The following is a 20,114-nucleotide window of genomic DNA, read 5'->3' as shown; positions in this document are numbered from 1 at the left end:
AATCCATGTAATATAGCCTACACCTTCACAATCAATCCATGTAATATAGCCGACAGCATCACAATGAATCCATGTAATATAGCCTACACCTTCACAATGAATCCATGTAATATAGCCTACACCTTCACAATAAATCCATGTAATATAGCCTACACCTTCACAATGAATCCATGTAATATAGCCTACACCTTCACAATGAATCCATGTAATATAGCCTACACCTTCACAATGAATCCATGTAATATAGCCTACGCCATCACAATGAATCCATGTAATATAGCCTACACCTTCACAATCAATCCATGTAATATAGCCTACACCTTCACAATCAATCCATGTAATATAGCCGACAGCATCACAATGAATCCATGTAATATAGCCTACACCTTCACAATGAATCCATGTAATATAGCCTACACCTTCACAATAAATCCATTATTTATTTTAGATAGGTCTAAAGAAGCATGATATGAAAAAAATGTAGTCTATTTCAGAAGAACAGAATAGCATACTCTGTGTTGTCCTGATCTGACTATGAACTAGTGTATCCCAAAGCCATTTGGCATTTAGCAGACAAGATTTGCTTAGAATTCCATGGCATTATTTTATAGTATGAAGAATACAATTGAACAAAGCTGAATAAAATAGAAAGGATATTTTCTCCAAACGATTTGAGGGAATACGTACATACGGCTATTCTGTGTTGAGAACTAGGTATTCCTTTATGCTTAATTTAGAGAGATTAATGTGACTTAAGTTCTACAAACGTTGGGCTATATGTTTTGATTTTTAATACGTTGTAAGGCTGCAACTCTAATGATGATTTGGAAAAAAGTAGCTTGAAAGGCATGAGCTCTGCTTTTGTTTTTTTTGCACAGGCTGTACACAATACATCAGTCTCTCATTCACAATTTGACAAGCACTTGATAATGCCTAGAATTTCACAGCAGCATCCCCTTTGTGTGGCCGTAATGCACCCTAAAAAAAATCCATGCCTTTTGCGGCCTTCCCCCTGAGTGCTGTGCCCGTGATTGGGTCTTTCTCACAGGCTACAAGTGAAGACAGACGCATCAGGGAACCCAACTGCGTACATCCTTAACCAATTCCAAGATTCATATTGAAGATATTGGAAGAACGGTCCACAATTACTTTTCGTCAGCCAATAAGATGTGTAGGCCTAACAAACAGCAAAAGCACTAGCCTATGTTATTCTACTATCCCCCATAGTACAAAAGTTAATCTATTCTGTATGAAAAATACATATTCCAAACATAGTCTGGGACACTTGAGGGATGCAATGTGGCTGACACAACAGATCTGAACATTTAGTTTAAAATGTTGATAAACTATTAGGCTATTTCTTAACATTATAAGCGCAAATATTCAATTAGTGGAAAACACCAATATCAAAAGTTAGTTTGGCCACTTTAGTTGTGATACGAACCTTATCAAAACATATAGGCCTAAGGGCTAGGCTACATGAGGTGTGATACTAACCTTATTAAAACATATAGGCCTAAGGGCTAGACTACATGAGGTGTGATACTAACCTTGTTAAAACATATAGGCCTATGGGCTAGACTACATGAGGTGTGATACTAACCTTATTAAAACATATAGGCCTATGGGCTAGGCTACAAGTGGTGTGATACTAACCTTGTTAAAACATATAGGCCTATGGGCTAGACTACATGAGGTGTGATACTAACCTTATTAAAACATATAGGCCTATGGGCTAGACTACATGAGGTGTGATACTAACCTTGTTAAAACATATAGGCCTATGGGCTAGACTACATGAGGTGTGATACTAACCTTATTAAAACATATAGGCCTATGGGCTAGACTACATGAGGTGTGATACTAACCTTATTAAAACATATAGGCCTATGGGCTAGACTACATGAGGTGTGATACTAACCTTATTAAAACATATAGGCCTATGGGCTAGACTACATGAGGTGTGATACTAACCTTATTAAAACATATAGGCCTATGGGCTAGACTACATGAGGTGTGATACTAACCTTGTTAAAACATATAGGCCTATGGGCTAGACTACATGAGGTGTGATACTAACCTTATTAAAACATATAGGCCTATGGGCTAGACTACATGAGGTGTGATACTAACCTTATTAAAACATATAGGCCTATGGGCTAGACTACATGAGGTGTGATACTAACCTTATTAAAACATATAGGCCTATGGGCTAGACTACATGAGGTGTGATACTAACCTTGTTAAAACATATAGGCCTATGGGCTAGACTACATGAGGTGTGATACTAACCTTGTTAAAACATATAGGCCTATGGGCTAGGCTACATGAGGTGTGATACTAACCTTATTAAAACATATAGGCCTATGGGCTAGGCTACATGAGGTGTGATACTAACCTTATTAAAACATATAGGCCTATGGGCTAGACTACATGAGGTGTGATACTAACCTTATTAAAACATATAGGCCTATGGGCTAGGCTACATGAGGTGTGATACTAACCTTATTAAAACATATAGGCCTATGGGCTAGACTACATGAGGTGTGATACTAACCTTATTAAAACATATAGGCCTATGGGCTAGGCTACATGAGGTGTGATACTAACCTTATTAAAACATATAGGCCTATGGGCTAGACTACATGAGGTGTGATACTAACCTTATTAAAACATATAGGCCTATGGGCTAGGCTACATGAGGTGTGCGATTATGATTCGAAAAAGGCGCAAAAAAAGGCATGGTTTCTTATGCTGGGCATCAAGTGATAATATACAGTTGAAGTCGGAGGTTTACATACATTTCAACTCAGTTTTTCACAATTCCTGACATTTAATCATAGTAAAGATTCCCTGTCTTAGGTCAGTTAGTAGCACCTCTTTATTTTAAGAATGTGAAATGTCAGAATAATAGTATCGAGAATTATTTATTTCAGATTGTATTTATTTTATCACATTCCCAGTGGGTCAGAAGTTTACATACACTCAATTAGTATTTGGTTGCATTAAGTAAAAGGCTAATATTGTCACCCATCAGACTATTCTTGATTTAATCTTGTCTTTACATATAATAAATAAAATGTGTGAGATTTGTTTTGATTTAGAATGGACCATTATTGTGTACCTGGCAGCGGGAAAAAATGTAATCTATGCACTTAAATTAAGATTGGAGGACACTTTTTGCGTGGTTCATTTCATGCCAGCCAGGTAGGCTATTGTCCTGTTGTAAATATAAGCAATGTGCTTAATATTAGAAAAGTTGAGAAATAAATATAGTAGGCCTAGCCTACTATAGTACGCTGATGGAATCCTCCTCTTTTTAGTAGAGCCCATCACTTTTTCTCACGCTATTGCATAGCCTATAGAAATGTGTGTTTTTCATTAGATTAAATTTTTATTGATATCAGAGTGATTAGAGGGTTCTGAAATTGACACTCTTGCTAAAGATGAGCAATAATGACTGTATAAAATAAAACATTCAAATACTGAGCTGTATTGTATGCTCAAATACATGGGGAAATTATTTTATTGCTCAGAGATTTTGTTGAGCAACAATTCTTCTCAATAAGGTAGTGGTTGAAATTATTGACACCTTTTTAAAGATTCTTATAAATATAGTAGTCAACAGTTTTTAATGCGCTGTCCCATATTACTTCTACAGTAATGTGGATGCTACCATTACACATAATCTTAAATGAATTACGAATAATGATGAGTGAGAAGGTAAGTGTCAAATATCATACCCCCCAAGACATGCTAACCTCCCCTGTTATAAGTAATGTCTTGGGTTATTACCTTTTAACCCACTCTAATTTTCTCCCTCATCATTATTCAGGATTATCTGTAATCATGGTATCATCCACATCCACATCCACATTCATGTAGATTGTGTTTAGAAACATTCTTATTTATAATATAAGTGTCTCCCAAAAATACAGTACATTATTTAACATTAATTTCTATTCGGCACAAAATAATCTGAAACGCAACCAAGACGAACTGCAAATGCGTCCAGCAAGTATGTATCGTTACAAGCTTGATGGTAGTCATTGTGTGCTAGGAATATGGGACCAAATACTAAACAGTTATCTATTTATAATCATCTTTAGGGGTGTATCGTTACAAGCTTGATGGTAGTCATTGTGTGCTAGGAATATGGGACCAAATACTAAACAGTTATCTATTTATAATCATCTTTAGGGGTGTCCATTTTTACCCCTACTTTTTTGAGAAGAAAAAAATATTACATGTTAAACAAACTCTTTCTTTGAGCAATTGTATTAGTGTAGAATAATAGAATTCCATTTTATTGAGCGTACAATACAGCTCATTATTTAAGTGGGCTTATTTTATGCAGTCATTATTGCTCATCTTTATCAAGGGTGGCAATAATGTTGACTCCACTGTACATACGCAGACAAACACACATTGCCAATGTCATTGACCAATACACACACACACACACACACACACACACACACACACACACACACACACACACACACACACACACACACACACACAAATCCTTGCTCATACATTCTGCCTTCTCTCCCTTTTCATCTCTGTTCCTTTGAGTGCAGTGTGACAACAAGCCAGTGGCACGGAGCAGAGACGCCAAGGACATTGTATCAGAGAACTGGCTCATCTGAAGAAGTAGAGAGGAAACCTATCCTTATTTACTTGCTTTAGGTGACTAATGGCGCCTTAAATTAGTAGTGACGTGCCGTTCATTTAATCAAACTGTTTACAATTGGCCCTGTCAACGAGATTCCTCCAGACCCAGATTGATGTTGCCATGGTACTGCGCTTTTTATTAATTATTAGACTGGTTAGAGTGTTGTGGAAAGGGGGACTGTTCAGAGAGTATGTGTGCACATGTTCATGCTGGTATCTATGATATTGTTATACTTTTATCTTCATATTCTCAAGACATGCCAAGACACATTGCACTAAGAAACATCCATGGCTTTTGCTCTAGTAATGGACAAATATAAAACGGTTAGTTCCAACCCACCCATAATGCGTTGTGTGTCGTACCACCTCGTTTCCAATCTCGTTAAGCATTACAGGTTGTCATGTGCCAAGCTGGCAGCAGCAGCCACAGTCAAACCCTTCCACGGTCTGTTGTTTGCTGCCTTAAATGAATCCGTTGCTCCCTAAGCTGTTCTTAGGCTATTGGCTACTAGCTACGCACATCCAATTAGTATTAGCTGGACAGAATCATAACAAAACAAGGCCCATGTCATAGTAGTGTGTTATAACCCAGTCCTATTTGAGGCGGACACTGCTGTTGCACATATCTGTTATTTCAGTATGATATTTGAGCAACACTTTACTTAAAACCTGACGGTACTGTATAATGCTTTATAAACATGTATGAGCTGTTATATAATGTTTTAGAATACAGCGTTATACGGCTGTATAAAGCCCCCCACCTTTTCCTACAGTACAGCTTCAATTCATCAGGGTATGGACTCTACAAGATGTCGAAAGCGTTCCACAGGGATGCTGGCCCATGTTGACTCCAATGCTTCCCAAAGTTGTCAAGTTGGCTGGATGTCCTTTGGGTGGGGTACCATTAATACACACTGGAAATTGTTGAGCTTCAAAAAGCCAGCAGCGTTGCAGTTCTTGACACAAACTGGTGCGCCTGGCACCGACTACCATACCCCGTTCAAAGGCATTTACTCTCTGAATGGCATATATAGTGGGACAAAAAAGGTATTTAGTCAGCCACCAATAGTTCTCCTACTTAAAAAGATGAGAGAGGCCTGTAATTTTCATCATAGGTACACTTCAACTATGACAGACAAAATGGGGGGAAAAATCCAGAAAATTACATTGTAGGATTTTTTATGAATTTATTTGCAAATTATGGTGGAAAATAAGTATTTGGTTAATAACAAAAGTTTATCTCAATACATTGTTATATACCCTTTGTTGGCAATGACAAAGGTCAAACGTTTTCTGTAATTCTTCACAAGTTTTCACACACTGTTGCTGGTATTTTGGCCCATTTCTCTATGCAGATCTCCTCTAGAGTAATTCATTTTGTCTGTCATAGTTGAAGTGTACCTATGATGAAAATTACAGGCCTCTCATCTTTTTAAGTGGGAGAACTTGCACAATTGGGGGCTGACTAAATACTTTTTTGTCCCACTGTATACACGATCCATGTCTCAATTAAATCCTTCTTTACTCTGTCTCCTCCCCTTCATCTACACTGATTGAAGTGGATTTAACAAGTGACATCAATAAGGGATCATAGCTTTCACCTGTATTCACCTGGTCAGTCTGTCACGAAAAGAGCAGGTGTTCTTAATGTTTTGTACACTCAGTGTATATCTATTTATATCTCGGTCTCTCATTCTCCCCCTCCCCCCTTTATTCGGCTGTAGACCTGTAGTCAAGGTCAACTTCCACCTAATGTGAGCTGAATGGCATGTTAGCCTGTGTGTTGATGCTCATGCCAGACTCCATTGCGCACAATTAACCCCATTATACACAATTGAGTGTCATCTACTTTCGTGCATTTTGTTTTGACTCGTGCGCCTCTCAAACTCGCAAAGGCTGGCAGTTCCTCTTCTGTGATACACGTGAACTAGAAAGAGACCAAATGAGAACAACTGTGTATTTTCACTTTCTATCGCGCACGCTGTCACTCTCACTCATTCTCTCTCACACACACACACACACACACACACACACACACACACACACACACACACACACACACACACACACACACACACACACACACACACACACACCAGTCAGAGCCGTCAGAGTGCCGGGGCCTGTTTTATCTGCAGCTCACAGTTGTTAGCGTGAGAATGCCAGGCTGCCAGTCATCCTGGAGGAAGTGCTGTGCTGCAGATTAGAAAGCCCAGGCAGCAGCTGAGTGGAATGGGACATCACCAGGCGCTCACACAGAATATGCTCTGAAAACCAGAAAATATCATTTTCTTTCTCCTTCTGGGCTTTGTCTGTCTCTCACTCTCTCTCTCTGTCTCCCTCTAGTCTACTGACTTTAACATGTTGGGTGGCGTTGTTCCTCTGAATATGTTTCCTTGGGCATACTATAGCTATTTGAATAATGCAAGGATGTGTAGTGAAGTTGTATGGTGTATTGATAAAATGTCCAATTATACATTTCTCTCTGACTATAGGTTGTGTTGCTTGTAGGTATTGAAACACTGGAATAGCTATTTATAGTCTGTTGGAAATGATCTTGTTCGTACGTGCCTGTGTGTACACAGTATAGTGGTGTGTTCACACAGAATCACATTTCATATTTATAGTTGCATTTGTATATAGAGTAAAACAGTCACATATGTCTTACACAGCCCTTGTTTTGTATTGCAGGACTCTGCTCAGGACGGAGTGATCACCAGAGACATCCACCGCACCTTCCCCGCTCACGACTACTTCAAAGACACGGACGGAGACGGACAGGACTCCCTCTACAAGATCTGTAAGGTACGGATCTTGATAAACGTCGATCACACACTGGTGATCGACGTTTATGAAAGCATGTACACTCCCTACCTATTTATTTGGACAGTGAAGCTAAAACTTTTAATTTGGCTCTATACTCCAGCACTTTGGATTTGAGATCAAATGTTTTTAATTTGTATGTATGAAAAAACCCTCAAATTAAAGGTGACATTCTGTACTGTCGCTTCATATGAAACGTTTGATCTCAACCCCAAAATGCTAGAGTATAGATCAAAGTTAAATAGTTTTAGCTTCAGTGTTCAAAGTAATGCGTAGAGTGTAGCTGTCAGAATTAATTTGTGTTTCTGTATCACTAAAACTATCTATCACTAAAAATGTGTGTTTCTGTATCACTAACTATACTAACTACTTGCGGGAGCAGCTAAAAGCTTACCTTGTATGATGACCCGATACGTACTGAAGACATAATGCACAGAAAAGTACTCTGAACAGAAACGTACAAGCTAACACAAACCACACAATACTCCACACACACACCAAGTTGCCATAGTAACATGTTAGGATGCACACCGATACAATAGCTAACGTTGTATCTTGCTCAAAACCAACACATAAGCTTTTAGTTTTAAAACATGTAACTCAAATAGAATATAGATAAGGTATGAATCCAGAATGATGCTACATTTTATTTCATCTGGTAATTCAGAGAACAAAGAAGGATACTGTGGTGAAACAACGGATTGGAAGGCACACACACACACACACACACACACACACACACACACACACACACACACACACACACACACACACACACACACACACACACACACACACACACACACACACACACAAACAAAGTGTCTTAACCTACCAACTATGTCAGTTTAGCACCAGGCTTTAATTTGTATGGAAATACATGTAGATTGCCTGTTGATAGGGTTGGTTAGTTCCTGAAGAGACATGCACTTTTATCTCCTATTCTATTCCTACAATGCTTTTTGTCCCGGTGAGTTCAAAGGACATGCATTGAATTGTGTCAGGACCAGCAGAAAAAAACATCCAGAGAAACATCCCCCTGTACCTAATAATCATTTGAATAATTACTATCTAAAAGGCAAAAACTGATCCCAGATCAGATCTCCTACTCTGAGAATCTGTGAATACAGGCCCAGAAGAGGAGGAAACTGTAATGTAATATAAATCATATTTACTTTTAGCAGGGGCTTTTATCCAAAGTCATGCGTGCATCCATTTGATGTGTATGGGTGGTGCCAGGATTCAAACCCACTACCCTGACATTACAACAGCTATGTTCTACCAACTGATCTACAAAGGACCACAATATTAGGTCAAATTCTCCACCATTCTCCACCATGTGATTGGTTGTGCTCCAAATGATAATCATTACACACAACAGCCAGCCACAGTTAATCTGTCCCGGCTGACAAATAGGAATGTCATCTATCCCAGACCCCCATCCAGCTAGCACTGTACATCTGTCTAACCGTGGCAGAGCGGGCTGAATTGCAACACTCCATCTCTTACTCTCAAGACAGCCAGGCGGAGTATAGCTCCTCAATTACACTTTCCTCTGTATTCCAGGTGGAAACACATAGAAAAACATATTTAATTGATGTTTTAAAAGCAATGGACTGTGGAGAATGTTACAGCAATCAAGACTCATTGACATAATATACTGTTTATAATATGTATGTAATGTTATAGTCAACTGTGGATTTTATTTTAATCAACTTTAAGGTTAACATTTAACACCAATAATTATGTCATAAACAATCAAGCTCATCTTTGCACCCAGAACCAAGTCCCTAGAAACTACCTGATGCTAGTTAATGAAAACCCTGTATAAGCTGATGGTGTGAATTAATAAGATAATTCATCACGTAGCCAGTCATGTCATTAATTGTCATCAATTATGTCCTGCTTATGACATTGTTAAGTAGGTCCTCGGGACAGAAGGTTCCAGTGACGTTTGAAGTAGTAGGGCACAAGGCTCTGGTCAAAAGTAGCACAGTATTATGAAAGATTTTGTAACTAAACCAAGATGGACCACAGCTTGTTGTTTCCAATGGGAACAAATTAGTTATCGTGGGCTTCCTCTCACTACTATATTTGGTAGTAAGTGGCAATGCCAACCGGGTGCTTCACATTTATACATCCAGTGAAATATCTGTCACGTTGTTTTATCTGTGGTATTATGCAGAGTAGGGTGTCAAGTGTACAATGCATTCTGAAAGTTTTTCAGACCCCTTGACTTTTTCCACAGTTTGTTATGTTAAATTAAATAAATAGACATCTGTATCAATCTACACAGAATACCCCATAATGACGAAGCGAAAACAGGGTTTTAGAAATGTTGGCAAAAATATATATAAAATAAAAAAACAGTAATTTCTTATTTACATAAGTATTCAGACCCTTTTGTTATGAGACTCTAAATTGAGCTCAGGTGCATCCTGTTTCCATTGATCATCCTTGATGTTTCTACAACTTGATTGGAGTCCACCTGTGGTAAATTCATTTGATTTGGAAAGGCACTCACCTATCCACATATATGGTCCCATAGTTGGGGGGGGGGGAACAATTCATGAGGTTGAAGGAATTGTCTGTACCCGAGACAGGATTGTGTCAAGGCACAGATCTGGGGAAGGGTACCAAAAAATGTCTGCAGCATTGAAGGTCCTCAAGACTACAGTGGCCTCCATCATTCTTAAATGGAAGAAGTTTGGAACCACCAAAACTCTTCCTAGAGATGGCCACCCGGCCAAGCTGGTCAATCAGGGGAGAAGGGCCTTGGTCAGCGAGGTGATCAAGAACCTGATGTTCACACTGACAGAGCTCCAGAGTTCCTCTGTGGAGATGGTTGTCCTTCTGGAAGGTTCTCCCATCTCTGCAGCACTCCACCAATCAGACCTTTATGGGAGAGTGGCTAGACGGAAGCCACTCCTGAGTAAAAGGCACATGACAGCCCTCTTGGAGTTTGCCAAAAGGCATCTAAAGAACTCTGACCAAGAGAAACAAGATTCTCTGGTCTGATTAAACCAAGATTGAACTCTTTGGCCAGAATGTCAAGTGTCACGTCTGGAGGGAACCTGGCACTATCTCTACGGTGATGCATGGTGGTGGCAGCATCATGCTGTGGGGATGGTTTTCAGCAGCAGCAATTCGGAGTCTAGTCAGGATCGAGGGAAAGGTGAACAGAAAACCTGCTCCAGACTGCTCAGGAGCTCAGACTGGGGCAAAGTTCACCTTCCAACAGGACAACGACCCTAAACACACAACCAAGACAACTCAGGTGTGGCTTCGGGACACGTCTCTGAATGTCCTTGAGTGTCCCAGCCAGAGCCCGGGCTTGAACCCGATCAAACATATCTGGGGAGACCTGAAAATAGCTGTGCAATGACGCTCCCCATCCAACCTGACAGACCTTGAGAGGATCTGTGGAGAACAATGAGAGAAACTCCCCAGATACAGGTGTACTAAGTGCCATACCCAAGAACACTTAAGGCTGTAATCACTGCCAAAGATGCTTCAATAAAGTATTGTGTAAAAGGTCTAAATATTTATGTAAATGTGATATTTAAGTTTTTATTTGTAATATATTTGCAAACATTTCTGGTTTTGCTTTGTCATTATAGGGTATTGTGGGTAGATTGATATATTTATTTTGTATCTATTTTCGAATCAGGCTGAAAGTAAAAAAAAAAAACATGTCAGGTCAAGCGGTCTGAATACTTTCCGAATGCATCTTTTAATCTTTCCCTGCAATAGGGTGATTCCCCTAACTGTAGGTTTCGAGGAGGCTGTTTTGCCAACTGCTTTGAAGAAGACCGAACCAGGGAGCTATCTCTCTCTCTCCCCCTCTCCACCCTCCCTCTGTGTTGTTAAATCTGCCCTTTGAAAACAGGGCTTTACAAAGCTTTCCATCTTGATTGGCCCAGCAAGATTAAAGTCACGCCGATAAAGATGGTCCCGAAAGGCTTTCAGCAAGAAACAAAGGAAATATGCTTTCTATGCTGTATGAGCCGTGCAAATGGTCCTCTCCCAACTCAACATGTACTATCGATGTGAGCGAGCTGATAGTACTATATACTGTAAAGAATCTCCCTGCACCTCTTAGACCGGCTCGAAACTGTGTACGTGACAACAACAATTAGATTTTGTTAGACAATTAAAAGGCGTTGAAAATGGAACTAAAACTCTAGAACTACGGACGTTGAGCAACTTTTAAACCACAAATAACAACTGAACAGCCTAGTATCTACTGTGAGAAGGACTCCTCCGCAACATTTATACACCTTTTGAACTGCAGTGTGTGTCTTGAACTGTTTGGTGTGTCACATTTTAAAACACAAAAAATTGTCTTACTCAGTATGTTACATGCATGACACACACACAGTCTATTATTCATGGTATGAGGTGGCTGACATTATTGGCTCTCTGCTTTGTGTTCCAGGCCTATTCAGTCTATGACAAGGAGATTGGTTACTGTCAGGGACAGTCCTTCCTGGCTGCAGTGCTGCTACTGCACGTAAGTGGGGCTCAAACCTCAATACAATGTCTACACAACGTCTATGGAACCCACAGAGTGCAGTTGAGAATGAAGTCTGCACTGTTGTGATTATCAATTTAATTCAATAATAAAAATACATTGGCTCTGGAAAACGATTGCAGAGCGCAGAGTTTGGATAAGTGCAAAGTGCACGTATTAAGATTCAGTTAGTTGTATTGGGACTGATTGTGAGAACAATGGAGAGAAGGAACGTTAAGGTTTAACAAAGGGAGGAGAATGCAGCAGGATCAGGGTGAACAACAGGACAGTATGTCAGAGGAGATGGATGGGGGTAGGGGGAAGGATGGATGGAGGGAGGGAGGGGGAGGGAGGGATGGATGGAGGGAGAGGGATGGATGGATGGAGGGAGAGGGATGGATGGATGGAGGGAGAGGGAGGGATGGATGGAGGGAGGGAGAAGAATGGATGGAGGGAGGGAGAGGGATGGATGGATGGATGGATGGATGGATGGATGGAGGGGGAAGGATTGGTGGAGGGAGGGGGATGGATGGATGGAGGGGGAAGGATTGGTGGAGGGAGGGGGACGGATGGATGGATGGATGGATGGATGGATGGATGGAGGGATGGAGGGAGGGGGAAGGATGGATGGATGGCGGGGGAAGGAGGAAGGGGGAAGGATGGATGGATGGCGGGGGAAGGAGGAAGGGGGAAGGAAGGAAGGGTGGAGGGAGGGAGGGAGGGAGAAGTGGAGAGAGGATGGAGGGAGAAGTGGATAGAGAGGGAGGATGGAGGGAGCAGTGGAGAGAGGGAGAAGTGGAGAGAGGGAGGATGGAGGGAGAAGTGGAGAGAGGGAGGATGGAAGGAGCAGTGGAGAGAGGGAGGATGTAGGGAGAAGTGGAGAGAGAGGGAGGATGGAGGGAGCAGTGGAGAGAGAGGGAGGATGGAGGGAGCAGTGGAGAGAGAGGGAGGATGGAGGGAGCAGTGGAGGGAGAAGTGGAGAGAGGGAGGATGGAGGGAGAAGTGGAGAGAGAGAGGGAGGATGGAGGGAGAAGTGGAGAGAGGGAGGCTGGAGGGAGAAGTGGAGAGAGGGAGGATGGAGGGAGCAGTGTAGAGAGGGAGGCTGGAGGGAGCAGTGGAGAGACGGAGGCTGGAGGGAGAAGTGGAGAGAGGGAGGATGGAGGGAGAAGTGGAGAGAGATGGAGGGTGAAGTGGAGAGATGGAGAGAGGGAGGATGGAGGGAGAAGTGGCGAGATGGAGAGAGGGAGGATGGAGGGAGAAGTGGAGAGAGGGAGAAGTGGAGAGAGGGAGGATGGAGGGAGCAGTGGAGAGAGGGAGAAGTGGAGAGAGGGAGGATGGAGGGAGAAGTGGAGGGAGAAGTGGAGAGAGAGGGAGCAGTGGAGAGGGGGAGGATGGAGGGAGTAGTGGAGAGAGGGAGGATGGAGGGAGAAGTGGAGAGAGGATGGATGGAGTGAGAAGTGGAGAGAGGGAGGATGGAGGGAGAAGTGGAGAGAGGGAGGATGGAGGGAGAAGTGGAGAGAGGGAGGATGGAGGGAGAAGTGGAGAGAGGGAGGATGGAGGGAGAAGTGGAGAGAGGGAGGATGGAGGGAGAAGTGGAGAGAGGGAGGATGGAGGGAGAAGTGGAGAGAGAGGGAGGATGGAGGGAGAAGTGGAGAGAGGGAGGATGGAGGGAGCAGTGGAGAGAGGGAGGATGGAGGGAGCAGTGGAGAGAGGGAGGATGGAGGGAGAAGTGGAGAGAGGGAGGATGGAGGGAGAAGTGGAGAGAGGGAGGATGGAGGGAGCAGTGTAGAGAGGGAGAATGGAGGGAGCAGTGTACAGAGGGAGAAGTGGAGAGAGGGAGGATGGAGGGTGAAGTGGAGAGATGGAGGGAGAAGTGGAGAGAGAGGGAGGATGGAGGGAGCAGTGGAGAGAGGGAGAAGTGGAGAGAGGGAGGATGGAGGGAGAAGTGGAGAGAGAGGGAGGATGGAGGGAGAAGTGGAGAGAGGGAGGATGGAGGGGGAAGTGGAGCAATGATGGCGGGAGGGAGGGAGGGACAAGAGATGGATGGCGGGAGGGAGGGAGGGACAAGAGATGGATGGCGGGAGGGAGGGAGGGAGGGACAAGAGATGGATGGCGGGAGGGACAAGAGATGGATGGCGGGAGGGAGGGACAAGAGATGGATGGCGGTAGGGAGGGACAAGAGATGGATGGCGGGAGGGAGGAACAAGAGATGGATGGCGGGAGGGAGGGAGGGAGGGACAAGAGATGGATGGCGGGAGGGACAAGAGATGGATGGCGGTAGGGAGGGACAAGAGATGGATGGCGGGAGGGAGGGAGGGACAAGAGATGGATGGCGGGAGGGACAAGAGATGGATGGCGGGAGGGAGGGACAAGAGATGGATGGCGGGAGGGACAAGAGATGGATGGCGGGAGGGAGGGACAAGAGATGGATGGCGGGAGGGAGGGAGGGACAAGAGATGGATGGCGGTAGGGAGGGACAAGAGATGGATGGCGGGAGGGAGGGAGGGACAAGAGATGGATGGCGAAGGGGGGAGAGTGGAGGGGGGAGAAGTGGAGAGAGGATGGGGGGGAGAAGAGGTAGTTGGAAATGAAGGAAGCGGAGATGAAAAGGTGAGCAAGGTGTGAAAGAGAGAGAACGAGAGATATGAAGGGGTGGGGGTGGGTGGATGAGGTCCTTCGGAATGCAGGAGGCTGGGGAGGTGTCCAGAATATTAATGGCCCATTCAGCCCAGGACACACGGTCTACCTGATTAAATACCCACCACTCTGTCTCTGCTTGTGGATGGGTGTCTCTCTCTCACACACGGACACACACACACCGTCTCACTCACAACACAAACACTGTGTATTAAAGGGGGCGCATACTCACACCTTTTCTCTTTCACACTGACACTCACACCTTCTGGTTTTCTTTCACACTCACCAGATTGTCACCTTGTTTCTCCCTCCCTCCCTCACACACATCCTTCTTTCTCTTTTAGTCCCTCTCTCACTTTCCCGATGCTCCAACCGTCTCCTAACTCTTCCTCAGAGGGTCTGAAAAATCTCTCAATCCACAGAAAACAACACTTTCGAGTAACAAGAGACTCCACCAATCATTTATACTACTCCTGTTTACGGCAGTGCATTATTTATTAAGAAAAGCCTATTAAGAGCTGAAATGTCAACATTATTTAAATCTTAACTGTATATTTATCTTTATATATACTGAGTTTATCAAACATTAGAAACATCTTCCTTTTGAGTTGCACCCTCATTTTCCCCTCAGAACAGCCTCAATTCGTCGAGCCTTTCTTGCCAGATGCGCCAGTTTTTGTCAAGAACTGCAACGTTGCTGGGGTTTTCACCCTCAACAGTTTTCCGTGTGCATCAAGAATGGTCCACCACCTAAAGGACATTCAGCCAACTTGACACAACTGTGCATTGGAGTCAACATGGGCCAGCATCCCTGTGGAACGCTTTCAACACCTTGTAGAGTCCATGCCCTGATGAATTGAGGCTGTTCTGAGGACAAAAGGGGAAGCAACTCAATATAAGCAAGGTGTTCCTAATGTTTTGTGCACTCAGTGCCTTCAGAAAGTATTCACACCCTTACACTTTTCCCACATTTTCATATGTTACATCCTGAATTTAAAATGGATTAAATATAGATTTTACGTCACTGTTCAATACACAATACCCCGTAATGTCAAATTGGAATTATGTTAGTAGGCATTTTTACAATAAATGAAAAGCTGAAATGTTTTGAGACAGTAAAAATTCAACCCCTTTGCTATGGCAAGCCTAAATAACTTGCTTAACACGTCAGATAATAAGTTGCATGGACTTACTCTGTATGCTATAATGGTGTTTAATAATACTACCCCTTCTCTGTACCTCACACATGCAATTATCTGTAAGGTCCCTCAGTCGAGTAGTGAATTTCAAGCACAGATTCAACCACATTAAACATTATTAAAGTGACTGGTGTTCCAAAAGGTCAAAGGATAAAATGAAACAACTTCCGCTTGACCTCCCCGTATCTCAGAGCTCTCCTTCTCTTGTTCCTCTGTTGGTACACTCTCGCTAACCCCCACACTGGTTCTGTTTGGTCCTGTGGCTGTAGATGCCTGAGGAGCAGGCCTTCTGTGTGCTGGGGAGGATAATGTATGAGTACGGCCTGAGGGAACTCTACAAGAACAACTTTGAGGATCTGCACTGCAAGTTCTACCAGCTGGAACGACTGCTCCAGGTTAGTCCGCCCGCTTCACTGAAGCCCTCTGGAAAAACTTCAAACCTAACAAAATGTCACATAATGATTGTCATCGTGTGTGTTGCATGCGTGTATGTGCAGACACTTAACCGTGCTCTATGCACCTTAAAGATGGAATCCGCAGTAAGGGGAAACGACGCCACTGTCCTCCCCACAGACATTATTGTTTTTGTTTTGTTGACGAGGTCGGCAGAGCTGGGAGGACGTAGCAGTTTGACCATTAAGGATTCCATCTTTAAGAGCACGGACTGACTATTTTTGTAAGGGCCGACCTCAGGTTCGTTATTAGGCAAAATCCACTCCAACTTGTTGTTTAATTTTATACAGAAATACATTTTAGCCTCCCCTAAGTAGGCCTTTTTTTCAACGCTGGGTAAGTATTGACAGGCTAGCTCCCCAAGGCTAAGGAATATTAGCATTAATCGCTAAGGGTTGGCATACAGGTGGAAGTAAGTCAGTTTCTCTTTCTCTTTTCTCTCAAGCTCTCTCCTTCTCTCACTCCCTCTCTGACAGCACTTTCTGAGCTGTGATGATGATCGCTTGCTTGACTGAATGACTGATGTACTGACTGAGTTAACTGATTTACACTAGTCTGTCAATCAATATATTGGCATATACAGTGCCATCGGAAAGGATTCAGACCCCTCGACTTTTTCCACATTTTGTAACGTTACAGCCTTGGATTAATGGATTGAAAAATAAATACATCTCAGCAATCTACACCCAATACCCCATAATGACAAAGTAAAAAACGTTTTTTTTTTTAAAGTTTAGCAAATGTATTAAAAATTAAAAACAGATACCGAGTGGCGCAAGGGTCAAAGACACAGCATCTCAGTGCTCTTCGAATCCAGGCTCTATCACATCCGGCCATGATTGGGAGTCCCATTGGGTGGCGCCCATTCGGCCCAGCGTCGTCCGGGGTAGGCCGTCATTATAAATAAGAATTTGTTCTTAACTGACTTGCCTAGTTAAATAGAAACAAAATAAATTCAGACCCTTTGCTATGAGACTCGACATTGAGCTCATGTGCATCCTATTTCCAGTGATCATCCTTGAGATTTTTCTACAACTTGGAGTCCACCTGTGGTAAATTCAATTGATTGGACATTATTTGATTTGTCTGTATAAGGTCCCACAGTTGACAGTTCATGTCAGAGCAAAAACCAAGCCGCGAGGTTCAAGGAATTGTCCGCAGAGCTCCGAGACAGGATAAGAACAGATAAGAATAACGAATAATTAAAGAGCAGCAGTAAATAACCATTGCGGGGCTGTATACAGGGGGTACCAGTACAGAGTCAATGTCAATGTGCGGGGGCACCAGTGTCAAGGTAATTCAGGTAATCGCATGTAGGTAGAGTTATTAAAGTGACTATGCATAATAACAGAGAGTAGCAGCAGCTTTCTGGGGGGGGGTGCAATGCAAATAGTCTGGGTAGAACATGCAGCACTCCACCAATCAAGCCTTTATGGTAGGTTGGCCAGGCAAAAGCCACTCCTCAGTAAAAGGCACATGACAGCCCACTTGGAGTTTGCCAAAAGGCACCTGAAGGACTCTCAGACCATGAGAAACAAGATTTTCTGGTCTGATATAACCAAGATTTAACTTTTTGGCCTGAATGCCTGAATGTCACAGCATGGTGGTGGCAGCATCATGCTGTGGGGATTTTTTTCTGCAGCAGGGGCTGGGAGACTAGTCAGGATTGAGGATATTATGTAAGATGGCAAGCCCGAGGCGGAGGATATATGGCTCTCTTGGGAACAGGCCCCGAGCCCCGTGATCTGCGTGGAGGCGGAGAAAGAGAGGTCTGCCTGCTGAGAAGGACAACAACCTCTCCCTCAACGTGATCAACATGGTGCAAGCACACCATGACCGTTGTGAAGCAGGCACGTCAAAACCTATTCCCCCTCAGGAGACTGATAAGATTTGGCATGGGTCCTCAGATCCTCAAAAGGTTCCACAGCTGCACCATCAAGAGCATCCTGACTAGTTGCAATCACTCCCTGGTATGGCAACTGCTCGGCCTCCGATCGCAATAGCACTACAGAGGGTATTGCGAACGGCCCAGTACTTCACTTGGGCCAAGCTTCCTGCCATCCAGGACCCCTATACCAGGTGATGTCAGAGGAAGGACATAACAATTGTCAGACTCCAGCCACCCCAGTCATAGACTGTTCTCTCTGCTACCGCATGGCAAGCGGTACCGAACCGCCAAGTCTTGGTCTAAGAGGCTTCTCCCCAGCTTCTACCCCCAAGCCATAAGACTTCTGAACATCTGGTCAAATAGCTACCCAGACTATTTGCTTTTCCCCTCCCCTCTCCACACCACTGCCAGTCTCTGTTATCATCTATGCATAGTCACTTTAACTAACTCTACCTACACATACATAGTACCTCAACTAACCTGTGCCCCCGCACATTGACTCTGTACCGACACCCCCCTGTATATATTATTTTGTACCGCTGCTCTTTAATTACTTGTTACTTTTTTATCTCTTATCTGTATTTTTTTTAACTGCACTGTTGGTTAGGGGCTCGTAAGTAAGCATTTCACTAAGGTCTACTACACCTGTTGTACTTGGCACATGTGACCTAATACGATTTGGTTTGAAAAGATGAACAGAGCAAAGTAAAGAGAGATCTTTGATGAAAACCTGCTCCAGAGCACTGAAGACCTCAGACTGGGGAAAGAGTTCACCTTACAACAGGACAACAACCCTAAGCACTCAGCCAGGACAACTCAGGTGTGGCTTCGTGTCACAGCCAGAGCCCAGGCTTGAACCCAATCAAACATCACTGGAGAGACCTGAAAATAGCTGTGCAGCGACACTCCCCATCCAACCTGACAGGTTGAGGATCTGCAGAGAAGAATGGGAGAACCTCCCCAGATACAGGTGTGCTAAGCTTGTAGCTTCATACCCAAGAAGATTCCAGGCTGTAATCACTGATAAAGATGCTTCAATAAAGTACTGACTAAAAGGTCTGAATACTTATGTAAATGTGATATTTAAGTTCATAAATAAAAAATAAAAAATTAGCAAACATTTCTAAAAACCATGTTTTTGTTTTGTCATTATGGGGTATTGTGTGTAGATTGATCAGGAGGAAAAAACACTTTAATGTATTTTAGAATAAGGCTGTAACGTAACAAAATGTGGAAAAGGTCAAGGGGGTCTGAATAATTTCTGAATGCAGTGCTTATACTGTGAAATGAACTCTCCTTTCTTCCTACTGAGTGGTTTCATCTCTTCTTATTTCCTTTCTACAGGAACAACTCCCAGAACTCTGGTCCCACTTCCAGGACCTCAATCTGGAAGCTCACATGTACGCCTCTCAGTGGTTCCTCACGCTCTTCACAGCCAAGTTCCCCCTCTGCATGGTCTTTCACATCACTGACCTGCTGTTGTGTGAGGTAAGAAGTTAAGAAGCACCAATACTATTGTTAAGACTCATTTTAACACTACTCCTAATCCCAACACTGGTCCTAACCTTAGTCCTATTCCTTACCCCAACACTGGTCCTAACCTTAGTCCTATTCCTTACCCCAACACTGGTCCTAACCTTAGTCCTATTCCTTACCCCAACACTGGTCCTAACCTTAGTCCTATTCCTTACCCCAACACTGGTCCTAACCTTAGTCCTATTCCTTACCTCAATACCGGTCCTAACCTTAGTCCTATTCCTTAACCCAACACTGGTCCTACCCTTAGTCCTATTCCTTACAACAACACTGGTCCTAACCTTAGTCCTAATTCCTTAACCCAACACTGGTCCTAACCTTAGTCCTATTCCTTACCTCAACACCGGTCCTAACCTTAGTCCTATTCCTTACCCCAACACTGGTCCTA

General features: G+C 43.2%; 1 protein-coding gene across 7 annotated transcripts in view; it reads left to right on the top strand.

The window, feature by feature from the left end:
- The window catches only part of LOC118372587 (rab GTPase-activating protein 1-like), a 142,575-nt gene that overhangs the window by 76,383 nt on the left and 46,078 nt on the right, over positions 1–20,114 (top strand). For 6 of the 7 annotated variants that reach the window (XM_052475260.1, XM_052475259.1, XM_052475264.1 and 3 more), the window contains 4 exons: positions 7,369–7,482; positions 11,939–12,013; positions 16,119–16,244; positions 19,535–19,678. In XM_052475260.1, the coding sequence (XP_052331220.1) occupies positions 7,369–7,482; positions 11,939–12,013; positions 16,119–16,244; positions 19,535–19,678 (459 nt within the window). Of the gene's footprint in view, positions 1–4,560; positions 4,693–7,368; positions 7,483–11,938; positions 12,014–16,118; positions 16,245–19,534; positions 19,679–20,114 lie in introns of those variants that run through there. The other variant, XM_052475265.1, reaches the window with a different exon arrangement.

Source organism: Oncorhynchus keta, chromosome 22 (genome assembly GCF_023373465.1).
Source record: "Oncorhynchus keta strain PuntledgeMale-10-30-2019 chromosome 22, Oket_V2, whole genome shotgun sequence".
Classification (NCBI taxonomy): domain Eukaryota; kingdom Metazoa; phylum Chordata; class Actinopteri; order Salmoniformes; family Salmonidae; genus Oncorhynchus; species Oncorhynchus keta.
This window is presented reverse-complemented; position numbering and strand designations above follow the sequence as displayed.